Here is a 20149-nt window from a genome sequence, read left to right as displayed (position 1 = left end):
GCAGGCTGATGGTGTTTTCAGTAGCAACAATTCGGTTGATTGGGAAGGAAACGTTTGCAGGCTCGTAACCGTTGAATGTTCTTGTTATCCGTCGGATTTATTCATAGGTGGAAAAAGAAAATTACGACAGCACACGCGAAACAATGTGAATACTCGAAGTTACGATGCTCGCTGAAGCGCCACGTTGATTTCCACAAGTTTCTCATTCAGCGGCACCGAACGATCTCTTAAACACGGAAAATGACCACCGTTCTGTGAATCTGATTAACGCATTATGCATACCTCGTTGGCGCACTCTTCTAATGCGAAGGCTTGATGAACTCCGATACATCCCATTTAAATTGAATTGGACAGTTCGATGGTCCTGACGAGCTTCCGTCATTTCCTAAATATCGTGGTAATCACTACATTGTTGAAACCGATGGTACAAGCAGAAGGGTGGTGGTTCTACATTTAAAAATAACTAGAAAACGTATAATTCGCATTTCAATATATAATACTCCATTTTCAAAAGGATTTTCTTCGAAAATTTAATGAACATGAAAATATTTTATGAATAAAAATATTATAGTTATACTGCGATTTGTGGAAGTAATATATGGCGATCAGATTACATGAAACATCAAGTATTTATACTCTATTCGAAAATGAAATTAGCTGTTAATTTGTTTTATATTTTTACGTTGTTTTCTATTGTAAGTACTTTTCGATAATTATAGTTAACTACTAACTTTATGTAAAGTATATTTTCTGATAAAATATTTTTTGGTCTATTTATTTAACAGTACATATTTTTTCTAAAAGTTTTAGTTAGATTTAAGTTAGATCGGGATTAGGTTTAATATGTATTTGAATTAGATAATACATGAATTCATAATCGCGATCTATAATTATCCATTTTTGTAATAATAGACTACCGGTCACTTTATGGCGATCTGGTAAAGAGTTTTTTTTTTATTATTATTAGATTATGAATTAATTCATACTAAAACTATCAGTTGAATTAGAATGATCTATTATAGGTGTTCAAGGTTTTTATTGTTGTGAACATAAGAACGCTTTTATGAAGAATTATTAAGTAGATTAATATAGTAATACACGAATAAGATATAAATGAATTGATATTTTAATAAATGCGCTTTTACAATATCTATAAGAAAATACAAAACAGTCAATTTAATCATTTGATAGTTCCTAAATTTTTGTGGAAAAATGTTTATGTAAAGAAAATTGTTGCATGTTAATTGCAATGTATGTTTTGGATAGGAGCCAAGATTTACATCGCTGTAGACATATAGAACAGAAAAATAAAACAATTTAAGTTTCTGTGAGTGTTGTTGTTCATACTAAAATGAAGAAAAAAATGTATTTTATCTAAATTCAGAGAAATGAATAAATAAAATCGAGTTTTTCGTATCTCAAATTTATTTATCATTCATTAAAGTAATGTTTGTTATTTGAAATGACTTAAAAATTATTTTTAATTACAACTTAAAATTTTAATTATATAGTCTTATATTGCCACTAAATTCGTTTGTTATTGTTTATCTGAATAACTGCTCTTATTCGCTGTTTCAAATGAAACATAACATTAGTATATAAAGAAAATTTTTCAAAATTTCTTTGGAAAGCGTAATTACTGGCCTGAAACATTCTAAAAATGTTACAAACTACAATCGTTTTAACTATTCCTTTAAGAACTGAAAATTGAACTGGATGTCATATTTTAAAATATTTATTACGTATATTACACAAGAAAATGTTTAATTATATTACAATATCTTGTTTCAAAATATCGAATAGAAAAATATGAGTTGCATTTCTCACTAGTACAAGAATACTTTTCACGATTGTTAAGCATAATTCAACTATTATACATTAGATATCTACCACTTAATATATTTAAATACATAAAACAGATACTGCATTTAAATTAGTCACTTCACGTTAGAAAACTCTTTTACGATTATTCGTCTCTATGACAGTTCTGTCAGACTTTTTTTAAGCGATGTGTTAAAAGGTCTCAACAATTAGCTTTCTTATCAAACAAATATTTATGTATTCTTTAAAATCCATCCTTATTCAATCTAAGAGAGCTTCCATTCTGCGCGTGGTATACTGCGCACGCTATGGAGGTAAAATATTTTTTTTTAAATAGCATCGCTACAGCGCACAACTCCTATCTACATATTATATCACATGTGAAAAAGCTGCGAACGTACAACTCGAACGGCTACATACAAAAAGAAAAACAGAAGAATTATCTTTAACGACTCTGTGATCGTTAAACCCAAGCGAGCACGCTTAATTGCACGTGCGTCCATGACGCGAACAGGTGTCGCGCTATTGTTCATTTTCTCTCTTCGGTTTCTTCTTTTTCCCGCGCATACACACACTCTCTCGTTTACGTTTTCCCTTTATGACCATATTTCTGCATGCCAACTGACTTGACAACGAAGCTGGCGATCGGCCAATAACGATCGGTTATTCAACCCCGATATTGGCTCCCCTCGGAACACAATGTTACCTCAAAAATCTTGACAAAGGGGTATACAAATATCACTAAATCAAACTATACTTGCGACACAGTTATTTAAGGAAGAACATTAATTTTTTTACGAAACTTTGACTCTGTGTCATTCTGGAAAGCGTAGCTCAATTTAAATATTAATAAAGTAAAAACTGTGGAAAAAATATCAAGATTTGATCATCCAGACACAGGTTGCGAACGATTTTTCAATTTTTTGATTGAAGATTTGAATTTCAACAAATTGTTTTTAATTTACGAGGATTGATCTTTTAATGATATTGTACTGTAATTATTTATGTACTTTTACAAATCAAAACAAGACACAGATAAAAGGAAGAAGAGAATATTTTGGAGACCTCTAATGGTGGAACGTGACATATATTTCTTCGATTCACTAATGGAGTGAAATCTAATTTTTAAATGTTCAGGACTTGGAATCAGTAACTTTAGAATTCAATATTATTCACGAAAAATTCTGAATGGGTCGTCGCTTTTAGCGTTTTTCACTTATATGAAATATATGAATTACCAATGTTTATGACTTTTGTTTCTTTTGCGAAAGCAAAAAGCGGAAATCAATTCAACAATGTTTTCATGGGGCAAAAAAAAAACTACCGTATTACAAGTGTATTTTGGTTGAGCACGATTCTGCACATATTAAGGAAAGTAGACATATTGCAGCATGGAGTCGTTCTTACAATGCGATAACTGTCCATCATTTAGTACAGGCTATAAAACTTTCACGTCAATATAAAATTCGTTAAATTTCAAATCACTCGTCCATATTTTCTAGAACAGTTGACTGATTGTAGCTTTAATTACTGCCTTTCAAATCATAATTTATTATGATGGCGTCAAGCGAAATTAAAATCTGCGACGCGTATGCGTGGACAAGAAAAAATAAGTGGCACCACATATTAATTTGGAAAGACACTACTTATTCTTTCCGCTGACTTGTATTGGCCTATTAACACTAGAACTATTGTATAGTCAAAATCACTGGTTTCGATTTATTTGATTCGCAATTATTGGCATCTTAAAAGCATTGAATATTCGAAATAATTTTGAAAATAAATAGTTTCACTTGATTACCATAATTAATGTCTGAAGAAACTGAAAATAATCTACTGTTACAATTTTTATGCGGATTACATATTAATCGTATTAAATGCTCGGTAGTTCTAGTGTTAATCACTTCTAACTAACTTATACTACGAATTTCTCTTAACTTCTTCCAGCCATTTTCCTTAATTTCCTCTATAGACTTCAATTTCGCTCGGTAAACCAATACGAAATATGAACCCCGTCTCGCTTAGAAGCTTCCATACTTCTCGGCTTCCTCGTAGAATCTCTCCATTTCTTCCTTAGCAGCTTGGATAATGGCGATCCTGCAAGGATTCGGATCCCAGTTGATACCCGGACAGCCTGCGGACTCGAAACAAGTGACTAAGCGCTTGTTATTCGACGAACAACATTGGGCCACAGCCCAAACGCAGGGCGGAGGACTCTTCACAGGTGGACGCTGAGTAGGTGGTGCTGGGAAATTGGGCACCTCGAGTCCTTTGCCTTGCGGATTAAAACCCTGTGAAAAAAATCGAACTTTGAGTAATGATTTCCACATCTTGGCAGAGTTTCATTTAGAAAAGTAACAGGAGTAAGATATAGATCTTACCGTGAATTCGATCTCGTTCCCAAAACCTGCCCTTGACGAAATAACCTGTGTGGGAGAAGATGTTCCAGGCCGGATTATTATCCTCGCACTCACTGGTAGCGCGTTCAGCCTGGCCGCTTCCTGCCGCCTCCATTGTTCTTTCGTGGCTCTAGCACGCTCCTGGTTTTCTCTGGCTTCCTTTGCCCTATAGGGTATAAGGGGGCATAGTCAGTTCGAATCAAAAAAGGAAAATCGCCCGTTTAAGAGCACCGCGCTATCGCCTGCTCTTCCGCAAATGTTTATGTTTGCCTCTGTTACCGTCTAACGCGCTGTGGTTCTCATATGTATCGAACTAACAATCACTGAGTTTTGCGAAGCTATGCTATAAAGTAATTGTTCTAGAAAATATTATACATAGAATCTATTTAAGTGATAATAATTATTAACATTTATCTTGAAAAGATGAAATCTATTATGATGACTATTTTTAAAACTATTAGAGACAAGACAAATGTGCGAAGTTTGTAGTTTACAGTGACAACTGAACAATTCAGCACATTTGTCTAAATAACAATGCTAAAACATAGTACTTGTTTAATATATATATATGTATGTTTAGAGTATTTATATATTCAAGTATGAAGTGAGAATAAATTTATATTTTAGTGCTTACATTCAATAAAGCTATGTGTATATTAAATTTCATTTTTTGATGCGTTTACATAGAATATTTATGTAAATGTGCATAATTAAATAGATTATACACACTTACCATTTTCTCACAGTTATCATATAAAGTTTTGGGCTGTTCTCTGCTTAAGTGGTCAAAATTGTGTATATATTCACACATTCTGGTGTTAATGTTTCGAATATTTTGCTCCATTATTAATTATATTTTTTTATACATTTATCAAAATGTATAAACAGATCCTCAAAACGAATTCTCATATCGCCATATCTTATTTTGATATGTATTGATTTTAATGTTAAAATGTATCATGGTATAGGAATGGACAATTTCACTATTATATTTCGAAAGTGCATAAGTGCAAATAGGCAATGTGGAGCTATACCTTCTGCTGCGTTGATAAACGCATCCATTCATTTAAGATCCTTTGAAACATCTTTATTCAATTTTTATCGACTCCGGCAAGTGACACGAAAAAATCACAGTTGTTTTGCTTAACACGTTAGGTGCCACAGGAAAATTCGGTTATTTTACTTACAGCTTATTGACTTTTTTTATAAACAATTAGTTATATTCTGTGAGTTTTTGTTTACTTTTATATATTTTAACGCCGTATCGTCACATTTTCACCGTTTTGTAATGGATACTAAAGAAAATTGTTTCCCAAAACGTTTTTTCTTGCAAAAAGAAATATTTCTTTTCCAGAAATGAACGTGTACCATCTGTGATAAACGCAGCATTGATCGTGATAATTTGGAAAGTTTCAAGTTCAACGATTTCTCTAATCGATAATAGTGCCGTTAGTTGCACACATTTCATATTTATACAGTGACACCTTTTGGACATTTACGAGCACCCTGAACGGTCGACCATTTACCTGTTCTGCTCAACCCTTCGTATCTCGGCCTCTGCCCTCCTCCTCTCCATCTCCGCCCTCCTTCTCTCCATCTCCGCCCTCCTTCTCTCCATCTCCACCCTCTGTCTCTGGAGCTCTGTAGCTCTCCTAGCCTCGTTCGCGACTAAATTGGCCGGAACAAGGCTCGTTTCCTGCCTCCTCCTGTGCTCCTCAAACCGTCTGCGATCCCCATACACCGAACCCATATTTTCCCGCTGACTCGTTCTTCCAGCATGCCTCTCCGCTATCTCTATCTTCCGTCTCTCGGCCTCCAGCCTTTTTCGTTGCTCCTCGTATCTGCTCGACTGTATCCTTCGGACCTCTTCCTCTCGCCTTGAAGCCTCTCTCCTTAGCTGCTCCTGCTCGAGCCTCTCCCTTTCTCGAATTTTCTCTTCTTCAGCTCTTCGAGTCGCGTCCCTTCTTCTAGCCTCCTCCGCGTAGCTTCTGGGATTGACGTTCGTCATGGCTGACGGACCGTGATCTCTTCTTCCGCCCCCGGGACTCGGATACCTCGATCGGTCATACCATGCCGCTTCTTGCATCCTTCTTCTGTGCTCCTGCCAGTTGCTTTCGTGAGAAGCATTCGCCTTCGGCAGCTGGATCGGTTGATTCCTTCTGATATAGTCTTGCAACTTGCGTTCCTCTTCCAGCCTTCTACGGTTCGCTTCCTGATTTCGCCAGTCCGCGGAGCTATTCACATTAATCGGCCGATTGCGTTGTATGTACTCTCGAAGTTTTTGCTCCCGTTCCCATTGTTCCCTAGATCTACCCTCGTTAGGATTGACTCGCACACTCGAAGGCTCGTCCCTGCCCCTGGCCTGTTTCCTTCTTTCTTCCTCTTCTTGCTCTTGTCTCTTCAGCCACCACTCGCGCCTCCTGTTCTCCAGGTTTCTCCTATCCTGCTCCTGTTCTCTACTTCTCGCTTCTGCTTCCGCTCGCAAACGCGAGGTTTCATCACGCGAGCGAGACTCAAGTTCTCTGCGGGAAGCCTCCTGCCTCCTCCTTTCTTCATCTAGCCATTGGTTTCTTAATTCTTCTTCTTGAAGGCGACGTCTATGCTCTTCCTTCATCTGTCGTCTGTTCGAATACGAACGATGCAGTTCTCTACGCCTCTCTTCTTCCTGCTTCTGCGCCAACAACTTGGCGTAATCGCTCCTGATCCTTTCTATGTCCATGTTAGTTCCATTCTCGACGGCCTCCCTCTCACGACTCTTCTCTTGTCTCCTTAATTCCTCCTCTTTTCTGCGTCTCTCGTACTCCAGTCTCCGACGCTGATTCTCCGTTTGCAGCTCGTCGCTAGACACCACGCCCTCGTCCTCTCCGAACCCCCAAGTTGCTCGCTTCAAGGGTTTCCGGTGCTCGGAAAGGTCATCGGTAATCGACTCCTTAGCCCACAGGATTTTGCGAACTTGATTAGTCGGCCAGTGATCCGTGGATTGTTCGGTGCTCTCGAGCTGGACGCTTCGCTTCACTTTAGCTGGGCTGCGCCCGCCTTCGGCCTTGCGATTGTTATGGACGATCTTGGCAGGCGAGGCGGAGTCACTGTTTGCGCTAGACTTGCCCAGATCACCGCGGACTGGCAACTTGTCCCCACGTTTCTCGTTATCCTAAAGTCAAGAAACGAAAACAGTCGTATGTTACCAATACCGTAGAATTTCCTCATTGGATTATTATATTATGACAACTATGGGTTTACCGAGCTAACTTGAGGTTTGTAAGAGAAGTGGGAGAAGTGGTGGAACATACAGAACGTTTGCGGAATTCAAAACTGGATCGAATACTTTCTTTCATGAAATGATACGAATTCGAAAAGAAGCACAGCAGATTAGTTAATGCAAGTAAACAAAGAAGAAAAAAATAAACGAAGCATCAGCATACTTCGCATGTTAATTATCCGCATAAGGTGAATTCGACATTATCCGATCTAAGTGATGGACATGTGTCTTTGTTTATATCCGCTGACTCTACAGATCCACCCATTTTCTCCTTTTCGCACGCACATGCGCGATAGAGATCTCGGTTCTGCTCGGTAGATCCATACTGTGCAAGTTTCAAACGATTAATCCTAGAAGATTTTCAAGTCGTGCCTGAAACTCTGCGTATAAAGTTGCCTCCATATCTCCCCTGTTCTGCTTCAACCCCCTCGTCGAGGTCTCTAGTTTCTTCAACTTTACCAATTCATCTATCTCCTCATACTTCTCCTCGGACAGATCAAAATCCAAGTCCAAGGATATCGGAGTTACCTCCGCCCACAAGTCGCCTTCTTGATCCTTGCTCGCAGAGTCGATGGACCTTTTCTGCTTGTGATTGGTTGCTTCCAGTCCTTCGCAACCGACCTGCAGCTCCGGTACCCCACCGATACTAAAAGGATCGCTGTTAAGAGGCGCGTCCGAGCTGTGGTCATCGAAGGAATTCGATTGCTTGTGGAGGATCCTTGGACTGGTAGTCTTGTATTCCATAGTCTTCGTTTCCCAACTGCTGTGACTGGTCTTCTTTGGCACCTTGCTTTTGCCATTCGTTGGCAGTATGGACATGGGTATCGGGTTTAGTAGAGGACGTTCTCTAAGCAGATCCAACTTGTATATTTCTACCGAGCCAGGCCCTTGATCCTGGAACGTGTCATCGGCCACGAAAGGATCATCTGACTCGGGTGGTAGCTCATGGATAGATAATCCTGGAGATTTTGTGCTTCGATCAGTAATATTCTGATCTAGCAATTTTTGGCCGGCGAAATCGAGGAGCTGTTTATCCTGCAGCAAGTATGAAAAATCTTCAGAGGTGCTGTTCCCTATCCAAGGGAACAATAGATCTTTCCCCGCGTATTTGACGCTGAATGATCGATCCTTGGTTTCTGAAAAATGGATAGTTGCTTGAATTAGATTTTAAATATTAACTGTTGCACTTTAAAACAAATAATTTCAATAAATGTTCTTTAAATAGATTACGTGAATTTATAACGTAACGTAGTGTATCGTTGATTTCGTAGTTTAATTTTGTTCACATATTTTTTGCTAAACAGTTGATTCGAGTACAAAATGAATATATTCTCTGTAAAAATAAATTTATTATTTGTTTAAACTTAATTTACAGTTTATTTACAAAACAAAAAAAAGACATATCATTTAAACCTTGAAATATTCATCTCTATTGTGAATGACGATTTTCAACTCTTGAAGTAAAAATGAAAAATTTCAAATTCGCGAATATGTTTAAATTTAAAATGAATTAAGTCCTAATAAGGTACATGTTTTACAAGCTGATAATAAAGTACAAGTTGTGAATCAAAAGAACTATTTTTAATTTGAATAACATGAATTGTAAAACAGTTCTCATTAAATTTCATTACACCGCTGTTGTGCACAGTTACTGATCATAAATAAAATTCTTACAAATTTTCTTAATTATTACAAAAATAACGTTTGTGTTTGTTTTTAAACATTAATAAATTTTATTTTTACTTTTTGTCGGTATTACTTTGTAAATTTTAAAAAATTCAAATTTGCAACGATAAAATCTGATAAAATTTTTCAATGTGTATCTTGATAATTCAAATATTTATAATCTTTTCGGTAACTTCTTATATATTAGAGTTGTAACAGGAAGAAATAAAAAATAAATAAATTTAAGCCTGGAATGATGTTTTGTTGATCTTTGTATTGTTCACGGCAACGAAAGGGAATGGAAAAAGTACAAAAATTATTCATTTTTTGAAGGATAACGAATTCTGCATTTCGAGCCCAATCCGCGTTTATTTATGTTTATGTTGATGTTTATTTAATGTTAATGTAGATCATTAAATTTGAGTAAAAACAAACGTTAAGTTATTTAGGAAATATTTAAACACATATTTACAAAATTATAACTGTAACATTAAAACAAACGAAGTTATTTAATGTATTGTATAAAATTGAACTTTTCTGATCCTTTATCAACTCATAATTATGTTAATGATACGAGTTCACTTAAACATTCATAATTTAAGTATAAGTGAGCTGAAACAATAATTAAACATTTTTGGTTAAATATCTGGGTTGAGCGACCTCTTCGCTGATCACAATAACCTTAGAATGTATTGTCAAGGACGACATTCTGAACAACGTACTTCTAACTTCAACGTACACATACAACAGAAAGATGTATCGTATTACATACTTCTCTTTCTTTATAAATGGTGCTTTATATGATATAAAAAAGAAAGTTCTGTTTAGACAGTGGAGGCTGATATTAGTGAGGTTGGTCTTTTCGGGATAGCGGTCTGGAGGTTGAACTCCCACGATATTACTTCACAATTGATATTATGAAGCGGGATTATAAATCGTACCAATATGCTAGGATTATAGTATATAATGATCCTTATATAATAATAATATATATATATATAATATTATGCATTAATAAATTATTATAATATAATATTCTTAAATAATAATATGCTATAATATATAATATATGTACCCCTGCTTAATAAATCATCTCTATTAATACCAATCTGTATTATGTAAATAGAAGTAATTTATAATACATTTATAATAAACGAAATAACATAAGGGAAAAAAATCTCAGCGTGACGAAACATTTTATTGCGAAATTTTAAAATATTCATAACTTTTGAACCAATCACTGCTGAAAAATTATGTGTTGAGCACACAGAACAATGATTTTAATCAAATATATCAAGGCCAAGGTCATGTGAGAGGTTCCTTTTTCTGGATAGTTCCCATGATATCCTTTTTGTGTATATATTGTGTCACCTCATAAATAATATGATTTTTATGCTAACTTTTAGTATAAAAAAATTAATACTTGAGTTCTTTTATTCAGCGATGTATAAATCATCGCTGTGTACGACCTTTTCTCGTTTTCCGATTAATCCCTTAAAATCATTTTCGAAAAAGTTCCGTGGCTTTCTATTAAAAAATTCATTAGAAACGATACTGCCCATGGGATAACTTAATATTTTCGCGAATATTTCGAAAACTAAAAGAAACTGCCTAATAACATATTTCAAAGTCACTGCGATTGATGAGGAAATTATACATGCATGCAATTACACAGGTTCGTTCCATTTTTAAATTGTCAAATTTAATTTCTCAAATTTCATGACCCTGTTTAATATAGAACATTCTTTAAAGTTCCTAATTAATATATAAGATACAATATTATTATTCTATTCAAACTTGATGTGACTGAATTGATGCGACCCAGGCCACAAATGTCGAAATTCCGAATTCTTTCTTTAAAACTGCATATTTTGAGTAATGATGACCATTCAAACAGAAAATAAAGTTCCATTTCGCAATAAACCTTCAAAGTATATGCACAGAGATACAAATTTGTATAGACATCTGTGGTCCAGTACTTACTACCGAAATTAATGTTGTAAATTGCATGTTGCATAACGACCGATTTAATTCATCGGCGAAAGACTCATTGGCGGTCCTAAGTTACCGGCGTTACAGGCTCTGATCAACTTACCACGCTTATCCGTATCATTCCGTCGGAGAACCTCATTACCCGTCCCTACAGCCTCGAAATAATCGAGCTCCACTATCCTTGTTACTGATTCACCGATCTGTGCAGGATAGGCGCGTCGTTCATTGTGTAAATAAAAAACTGACGATTTCAAATGCAAAAATAACGCGAAAACCCCGAATAGGACAAGACTTGCCGCGCTATCGCGAGCGTTAAACACACAGCGTTGCTTAAATTTCTGATTAGCAAAACTAAACTGAGAAACGACTAACAGAACGCCACGCGCTTTAGTATATAATTTAATTTTGATAATCAGAATGCTTGCTCATTGCATGTTTTTATCCAAACGATGAGTCGCCGAGCTTATACTAAGTTCACTATAAAACACTAACTTCTGCAATAACTGTGCCTTACGTTCTGAGTTTGTAGGATGTACGCTGAACTTTATTGAATGCGAGTCTAAAGTTTCATTTCTGAGAACAATTTGAAATGCGTACCGCCGAGCGAAACTAATTAATTACGTTTGTCCTCTGCTACTTCTTTCTGTATATAATAAACTGTCGTGATGGTTCATTGTATCGTGTTTTGCATCTACTATCGGTCTTACTTTATTCTCAACCGAATCTACATAACAAGTAGAAATGCTCAGTAATGGTCAGACGTAGAAGGAAAATCATTTTTTATACATAAAAATATATAAACGTTTATACAGTATAGATCGTGTCAGCATTTACTCGATTATATCAAAAATTACGTGGCATCTTATCTGTCAGAGATGAGTGCATTATAGCTTTGCTGAACAATCTTGCCGCTGTTACCGATTTTCACTTAGTTTCTTCCACCAATTTTCCTTAGCTGCTTGCATTGATTTTCCTTAGTCTCTCCCACCAATTCTCCATAATTCTCCCCAGACACTTTCAAGTTCTCCCGGTAAATCTAAATGCCTCTCTTTCAGTTGTTCTACAAGCTGAATCCGTCATTTCGCGTTTCAAATGGTCTAGCACTCTTTAAGGTTTTCAAGGGAAAGCGAAACAAGTCACGTTCTGTGTAAAAAAATATCAAATAATTCAACGACGACGAAGATTTTAAACTGATTCTGACAAATCCGAATGTTAATCAATTTTTTAAAAATCAAATTAACTCCTTGCCTCATAGTATGAAGTGCGACTCGTAATGAAGTTTTGAAACCAAACTTACCACATGTCAGTATTAATTTTCTCTTTCAACTCGAATTTAATCTTAGTTGATCAATCGAATATTATCTGTCTTTAATGAACATTTAAACTGTACGGTAAATATAAATTCACAATCTACATAGAATTCTTTCTTCTTTTAATTTGCTATTAAGCGTAATGAAACCTTAAAGACGATAGCTGCGGAAGAAATCGTAAGACAAGCGGTTAAATATTACTTTCTACACTTTGAAAACTTAGAAGGAAAGGTATCGAACTCAAAAATTAACTTCAAAAATTATGAAACCTTGCGTGTAAGTAGAGTAAGTCAAGCCTAATACATTGCGATTCGTTTCATACCGAATTTCACTTTGAAGGGATGAAACCACCCCCCGAAAATATAAATTTTTCTTTCCCGTGGATTATCTTCAGAACGATAAGGGATAGTAAAACAACATTTCGACAAAAAATACATTGTTTCTTCAGGTCTATTAAATTGTAAAAGACAATTTCTCAAAATTTTGAAAATAACATAACTTCTTGAAAAATTTTATTTTACAATTTTATAGATGTGAAAGAACAGTATTTTTGTGGAAAATTCGTTTCGCTATCTCTTACCGTTTTGAAGACAATCCCCGGGAAAGAAAAATTTGCATTTCTTCTGAGGGATGGTTTCACTCTTTCAAAATGAAATTCGGCACTAAGAGAAATTGCAATGTATTAGACTTACTGTACGTACACAGAAAGTTTCATTAATTTTTAAATTTATTGGTTTGATACCTTTCTTTGTTAGTGAACCAAATGGTGAGATATACCCGCTTTAAAGTAAGTCGCTGCATAATCGAATTATAAGATCATTTACTTCTCCTTTAGCAATGAATTGCCTTCTATTTTCTTTGTTTCTTTCTTTATTATGTAATTATTCTTCTATCTGTGTTAGTTGCATTGCGTCAAATACCTTTCTTGCTTTCATGGAGCACAATTTTTAATCAAATTCGTTACATTAGTACAACTGAAGTTAATAGAAAAGATTATAGTTATAGTCGATTTTTACACGATGGAAAACGTACAGTTAGGCGTGGCGTGCACGGTTGCCTAAGTGTTAACCTTCGGAATTAACGTGGACATAGAATAAACATAAAATTCTATTCTTTTTTGTAACAAATTACTAACGGCAATATGGTTTTATCGAGTGTAATTACGAAAGAAATCGTACGACTATGGGTTAGTCCTCAGATCTTGAAACTTAGGGTATATTAACCCTTAACGGCCGAAAAACCCCGCTACGGGGACATGAAAAGAATTTAGTTTTCATTTCATTTATTTATCATCGTCGTAGTTTTCTTTATCAAATATTGCAACTTATTACATCATTAGTTTGTTGATCATGCACTGACAAAAAATATTTACTGTAATATAACGTTTTATGGGCGAGTATTACAAAAAAAAGTTCTCGACCGTTAAAGGTTAATTAATTTGTTTTGCTATACAGCTACCAGCATTTCCGTTTAACTAACATAAGCTCATAAAGTGATCCACTCTGTTTCTATCAGAGCGTTGGAATAAAATCACTGGTAACTAGAGCGAGCATCTGACGTACGGGTATCAGCAGACATCGATCTCCGCGGACCGATCGAGGGGTCGAACGACTGATTCTCCGCAGGACCCTGATCCTTCCAATTCGGCTGGTCCTCTATACTTCTATAGAATCCATGGCGGTGCGAGATCAAAGGGGCGTATTGATCGGGTGTGAGGCGAGAGGGGTGGAGGTAGCTGGTAGCCCCCACCATCGTCACACACACCGCTAGCCAGACCATCGCCGGAACCACTGTCACCCCCCGCAGCATCATTCTGCAATCAAACGGATATTCTTCGTTACTACTGTTTCCCTCTCCAACGAGCAAAGCGGCAACGCACTTCGCGTCAATTCATCGAGCGACACCCGTAAAAATACTTTTTAACCTGTTAACCGAGGTAGACCAGTTAACTCGTCATTTGCATCGTGTCATATCTCTATCAATAATTTATCATTCTCTCACTTACGTTCCTACGCCACAGTGGATTTTCACCGTCGAATAATCAACCGGTTATTCGGTTAATATTATCGATGCTGGTTTACTGTTCGTTCATTGTTAGCCGGATTAATTGCAACCGGTACCTACTCCGTTAGATGTTTTTCCTTATTTTGTAAAATTTTGGAAAAGTGACGGAGGAAACGATTTCGAATTTACATTTAAAGCAAACGTAAAGAAGCTTTTCTTAAGGATATTTTAAATTATCACAGTCTAAGATTTTTATGAATAAATCTCACGTGATATAATGAAACATTAGATAATTTATGTATAGCTTGAAACGATGGTTTTAATAATTTGACTTCTATATTTCTTAAATTATAATAATTAACTACAAATGCATAGACAAAATGGAAAAGGACATACACTTTTCACAGTTTTCAATACTTTCAATTGAATGTCATATGCTTTCCTTTGTTGAATGAAGACGAGTTTTGAATTTTATTATATATTATTACGTTATTACTAGAGTTAGTTTCGAACTAAAAAAATACGTATCTTTCCGAACTACAATTAATTATTCTTGATGTAAATTCACATCATTTTATTCGATGTAATGTAACGTGTTATGTTAATTTTTCCAGTAAGGAACACTAACAAATAATGTTTTATAAAAAAAACACGTGTTTTCGCTATTTTATAGAACGGAGAAAATATGCAGATAGATCCAATAAATAAAACTGAAGGACATGTACACATATTAAATACAATATTTTTCAAATTGTTTAAATCATAAAATTCCAGAAAGAAGACAAAAAGGAGAAACCTGACTCGATCTCGAGATTCGTCAACTGGCCAACCTTGTCTTAAGCACCATGGCAACGATGCTTTCCGACTATCCTAGTTTCCCCGCGAATTCTGAGAGGAGTCGGTATTTTCCACATACTTAAAAAAGAAATTTACTACCGCATGTACCATTATTATGAATTTCGATAGTCTACATGACGATAATCAGCCTACAAATATTCCTTCCATAATATAAAATAGTTGGCAGAAGTGGATAACAATGTAAAATTGTGTTCCCGAATGATTGAATTAATGATTTCTCTTCTTTTCATAATAGACCGCAATTGAAGGCAATTTGTTTAAAATGAACGTTAAAATGAAAGTTTTCGGCTGCAGTTTTAAATTACAGTTGTTCCAAAATAATTTTAAACGCGTCACTAGCTGGAAAATAACTCAATATTCGAGAACTGGGCAACGCGGTATAATTGTGCCTACTTCAAGTAGAAACAGCAAGAAGTAGTTCGACACACTAGGCAGTCGTACTCGGAAGCACGCGCGTCCCCTGAATGTTTAAACTTGATTTTCTCGACAATAAAACTTCGCGTAGAAAAGTTGTGTTCTACCTTTCTGTCATTTACATGTAGAATCACCTCCTTTTAGCCGTGCGGCCGCGTGCGGCACACCTGGTAATATAAATTCAATATATAAAACAACTGCAGTATGCGCGTATAGTGAACAAACACGGGGTGTTTCCGAAAGTGTGGTAACCCGGATCTCCATTTACATATTTTTCGTGAGCGAGTCTCAAATCGTGAATAGTTTTTTTATTTTTAAAACTTATACCGGCTTTTCATTACATTATTTTGATTTCTCTTGCATTGGCAGACTCCATTTATGCGATTTTCATTTGCGTAAAACGAATTCGCGTATAACGGATACTCCGCGTAAATGGAGGGTCGCGTGTATAACAGCAAACGGAATTACTCTATACAAGAAAGCGAAGTAGGAAATATACAGTAACACTTTTTCGTACGACGCTGTGTTTCCAAGATGATCAGATTTGAAGATTTGTCGAGAGTGCAAGTAATTAACCCTTTGCACTCCAAGAGTTTTCTATCAAAAGTATCCAACACAATTTCTAATGAAATATAGTCAACATTTCTCGAAACTAACTTAACAAGAAATCGTAAAGAAATTAAAGAAGAAGGCGGTTTTATTTTAATATTTCACATATTAATGCATCAAACGCAACTTAATATTAAATATTATACTTCATAATTTTGCTGTACCAAATCGAATGGCTACTGCGAGACGCCTATGCAGTGCAAAGGGTTAAATGAGAATTAGATTAGCAAATTTATCGAGGTATTACTATATTAAAAATCAATATTTTGAACAACTTTTTCCTATACAGGTATATCTCAGTTAGCGCGTATAATAAATCTCAGAAATGGATTACATTATTCAAATATGCACTACGACTTGAAAATTTAAAAATAAGAATTGGTTCCAATTTAAACAGAAGTACACAATAAAAATTAGTAAATGTATCTGTTCATACGTAGTTTATTAATTGATAATAAAATTAACGTGTTTATTATGTTACAAAGTATTTTGAAGGCGCGGATTGTGCTTTTGTGCTTCTTCAAATCATCACATATGTCATGATAAGTCGACAAGTACTTTGTCTAAGGTTCTATTATTCATTTTTTCTCTTATTAATTCGCATGGTCCGATCCATATTTGAATGATTAGATTTTTTGTCACAAAAGTCTGAATCTATGAAAGAAGTCTCGCGAATTGCGCATTAACTAAATTTTTGTTCGCATTGAATGTAACATAGTACCATTTTATAATTCGCATAAATCGAATATCGATTTATTTCAATTCACGTTAATTAAGACCTACCTGTACATATAATCGACGATTTAACTTAATTCTTCAGATACTTACGAGAAATTGGCAGTACAATGCATTCTGTTTACAATTGTGCGTCATGTGATACCACATTGTTATGCAGTCGTCTCACGGTGGTCTTAGTATAAAGTGTAAACAAAGCTAGACTCGATTCTTTCCTTACGTTACTATTATTTTCTTTTATATCTATTAAAGAAAATCAGATTGCCTGCTGAGCCCGGTAGCTAACGATGCTCACAGTGAAGTTCTTAGAATGCATTTGTACGATACATTGCCACGGGCACAGAATTCATTGTATGTAAAGGTACCGACAGTTTTTTACAGATATCTCGAGAACTAAACGAAACCGCATGTTATATAAAGGAATTAATCAAGTTGAAAAATATTGATTTCTATAATATATTCAAAAACCATCCAAATCGGTGAGAATGTAACACTCCGATAACTTCACCGCTGTGCCTGCTCGTAACTTCTTCCAAACATTGATAAATCGTAACTGGAAATCCATCGGGAATAAAGTTCTCTAGGAGAAAATATTCTCTATTTCCCACTTATTTTTTCATATAGATTCACGTCCTCCTCAGTTGTACTACGTTTCAGGGAACACCCAGTATAACCCGTGGTCCACGAAGGTTCACCGTGCGTACGTCACGCGGTGGAACGACGACGTCCCGAAATCTAGTTGGAGAAAAGCAAAATGGCGGGTCACGTCTCCAGCAAATCGATCTCTGCAACTAGACACACCATGACCTTTCACTCGCGCCTCGGCTAAACGGAATCACGTTCGTCGTTATACGTGAAAGTCTATCGATTTCAAGACACTCGACTACCGCTCGTAGAAATGCCACCCCTTCACCCCTCGCGTCCGCCCGTACGAGACGGCTCTTATTAGATTCTGTTCCGGTGGACGAAATTTCCGACGCTTCGTGCCTTCGGCGAACCCGGTCCGCCGCTGACCCAAAGAAAAGAGAAGCAACAATCGGTCCTCGACGCGTTCGAGGTGAATCGAGTGATCTTGACACACTGTCCACGCTAAGTCGACACCGGCTAAACTTAACATCCTCCCTCCCCATCTGTATCCTACTGACTTCTTTGGCTTCGCTGGCAAACGCTACCGATCCACTTCCGACAGGCAACATAGTTGTGTAAATCTAATGCTCGGACGATCTTATGCCGGGTCCACACTGACGTTCGCGAATTATGTTCGCCGTCGGTGTGGTCACTTTGACGAATAACGAGCTGCGAGCAGCTCGAAAAACGGAGCCTCGAAAAACCTGTTCATGAATTTGGCGAGTACAGAGACACGTGTAACGAGATCTAACGCGTTCTTGGCGAATTTCACGATCGCTTCGCATTTAACCTGTTAACTGTGAAACTTAGTATCAAAAATCTCTCGTTTCGGCTGCAATAAAATGAAAAAATGAAGTGTGTACTCGTCAAATCCAGAACCAATTTGCCCAGGGTACATTTTAATGGGAAACCAAAGCAAAATAAAGAAGAATTACGTATTTGTGTGAAAGCATAAATAATTCATCGTTGAAAAATTAGTATCATTTCAAGTTTTAAGATGACGTGTCTACACGTCACACGCAGTTAACTGGTTAATATCTGACCGGTGATCTTATGACAGAATTTTCCCGTAGACATTTTACTGCGAAACTTGATTGACTGTTCATTGATAATTTAGGCCTGATATATATATTATCGGTCAAATCTTGATCCGATCTCGGTCCGTTTTCGTTTTGTTCGAATATTCTTCAGTCGTTTGTAAGGTACGTGTTGACACTAGGGATCTCGATCTATGGTCGTTCATGAAAAACAAAAGACAAGAAAAGAATTATCTAGGTTCGATCTTGCTCTGTCTTCCTTCATTAAAAATAGTAAAATAAAAAGAGAATTTTAAGTGGTCTAAAAACAGCTGGATAATGTATTGGGCTTTAGACTAAGAACGTATATATACGCTAACGACAGAAATGGGTCAAACTAATGGATACGATTTAGAACACTCTTATAAAGACCAGTGTACCTTCGGATATAAATTAATGTACATGCAAATACAACTTAACTCGTAAACAACGACTTCTATTGTAGACACATGTGTTACCCAGTTTACTGCGTTTGACGAATATACACGTCATTTTAAATTCAAAATGATACTAATTCTTTCAAGGATGAATTATTTATTTTTTCACATAAATATACACACACACTTCATTTTTTAATTTTATTACACGCAGAACGAGATTTTTTAAACTAAATTCTATAGTTAACAGGTTAATTCGTGACTGGTCAGCACGTTAAACTTCAGTTCATATTCGATCTACGATTTGAGAGCGATCGCTGTCCAATGGAAGAATTAAAAAATTGCAGCTCATGCGAACAGCAAATCTTTTTCAGATATTTTTGAATGAACTAGAAAGATTAAGAGCAAACTACTCGTGAACTCTGAGGGAGCAAGTCTATAACTGCTTGCGATATGCTCGTGAGCTGTTTACTAGTTCCAGTGTAGACGTGATGCTCTTTCTGTTCACTAACAGTTCGCAAACTGTTCCTGAATCTTTTGCCCAGTATGGACTCAGCATTAGGGAGTCTCTGCGAACATTTGACACGCCACTGTGCCCACGTGTCAGTGTGTATAGATTAAAGATATAATAGTATTATATTACAGTTAACTAATCATGAACTTTGTTACGACGAAAATCAAGAGTAATTATAATTGTAACTTCGATTTAACTTTTGAATTACTAAGAATCACGAGTTTACTGCTGCTATAATAATCCCTTGATAGTAGTGGGTAGCAATGTGTATGAGTCAGAAGTACGGTTATTGATAGAATATGCAGGAGACATACAATTACGGTTAAGTCGAATCATTGCACAGCATTAAATCTCTTTGTTCCTTGGAATTGGCAAGAATATAATGATACTCATCCACTATGAATGCATTTTCAATACAATATATTTATAAGAATTGTTGATTTTTACACACATACATATTGCTACATGCAAGAACATTGCAATTACACT

At 36.0% G+C, this 20149-nt stretch overlaps 2 protein-coding genes across 16 annotated transcripts in view; one reads left to right on the top strand and one right to left on the bottom strand.

Annotated features, from left to right (window-relative positions):
• Positions 1–20149, top strand: part of LOC116426672 (uncharacterized) — a 141068-nt gene that overhangs the window by 21595 nt on the left and 99324 nt on the right. The gene's annotated exons all lie outside the window — the stretch shown is intronic.
• Positions 1720–20149, bottom strand: part of LOC116426669 (uncharacterized) — a 79573-nt gene continuing 61143 nt past the window's right edge. For 6 of the 15 annotated variants that reach the window (XM_031975946.2, XM_031975947.2, XM_031975945.2 and 3 more), the window contains 5 exons: positions 14009–14259; positions 7852–8615; positions 5747–7371; positions 4203–4386; positions 1720–4112 (listed from right to left, as the gene is read on the bottom strand). In XM_031975946.2, coding sequence (XP_031831806.1) covers positions 3843–4112; positions 4203–4386; positions 5747–7371; positions 7852–8615; positions 14009–14259 — 3094 coding nt within the window. In that variant the 3' untranslated portion in view covers positions 1720–3842. Of the gene's footprint in view, positions 4113–4202; positions 4387–5746; positions 7372–7851; positions 8616–14008; positions 14260–15829; positions 15890–17159; positions 18206–20149 lie in introns of those variants that run through there. The other 9 variants (XM_031975956.2, XM_031975957.2, XM_031975949.2 and 6 more) reach the window with 9 other exon arrangements.

The sequence above is a fragment of the Nomia melanderi genome, chromosome 8 (assembly GCF_051020985.1).
Source record: "Nomia melanderi isolate GNS246 chromosome 8, iyNomMela1, whole genome shotgun sequence".
Classification (NCBI taxonomy): Eukaryota; Metazoa; Arthropoda; class Insecta; order Hymenoptera; family Halictidae; genus Nomia; species Nomia melanderi.
Note: the sequence above shows the minus strand (reverse complement) of the source record. Positions and strands in the feature narration are given on the sequence as shown.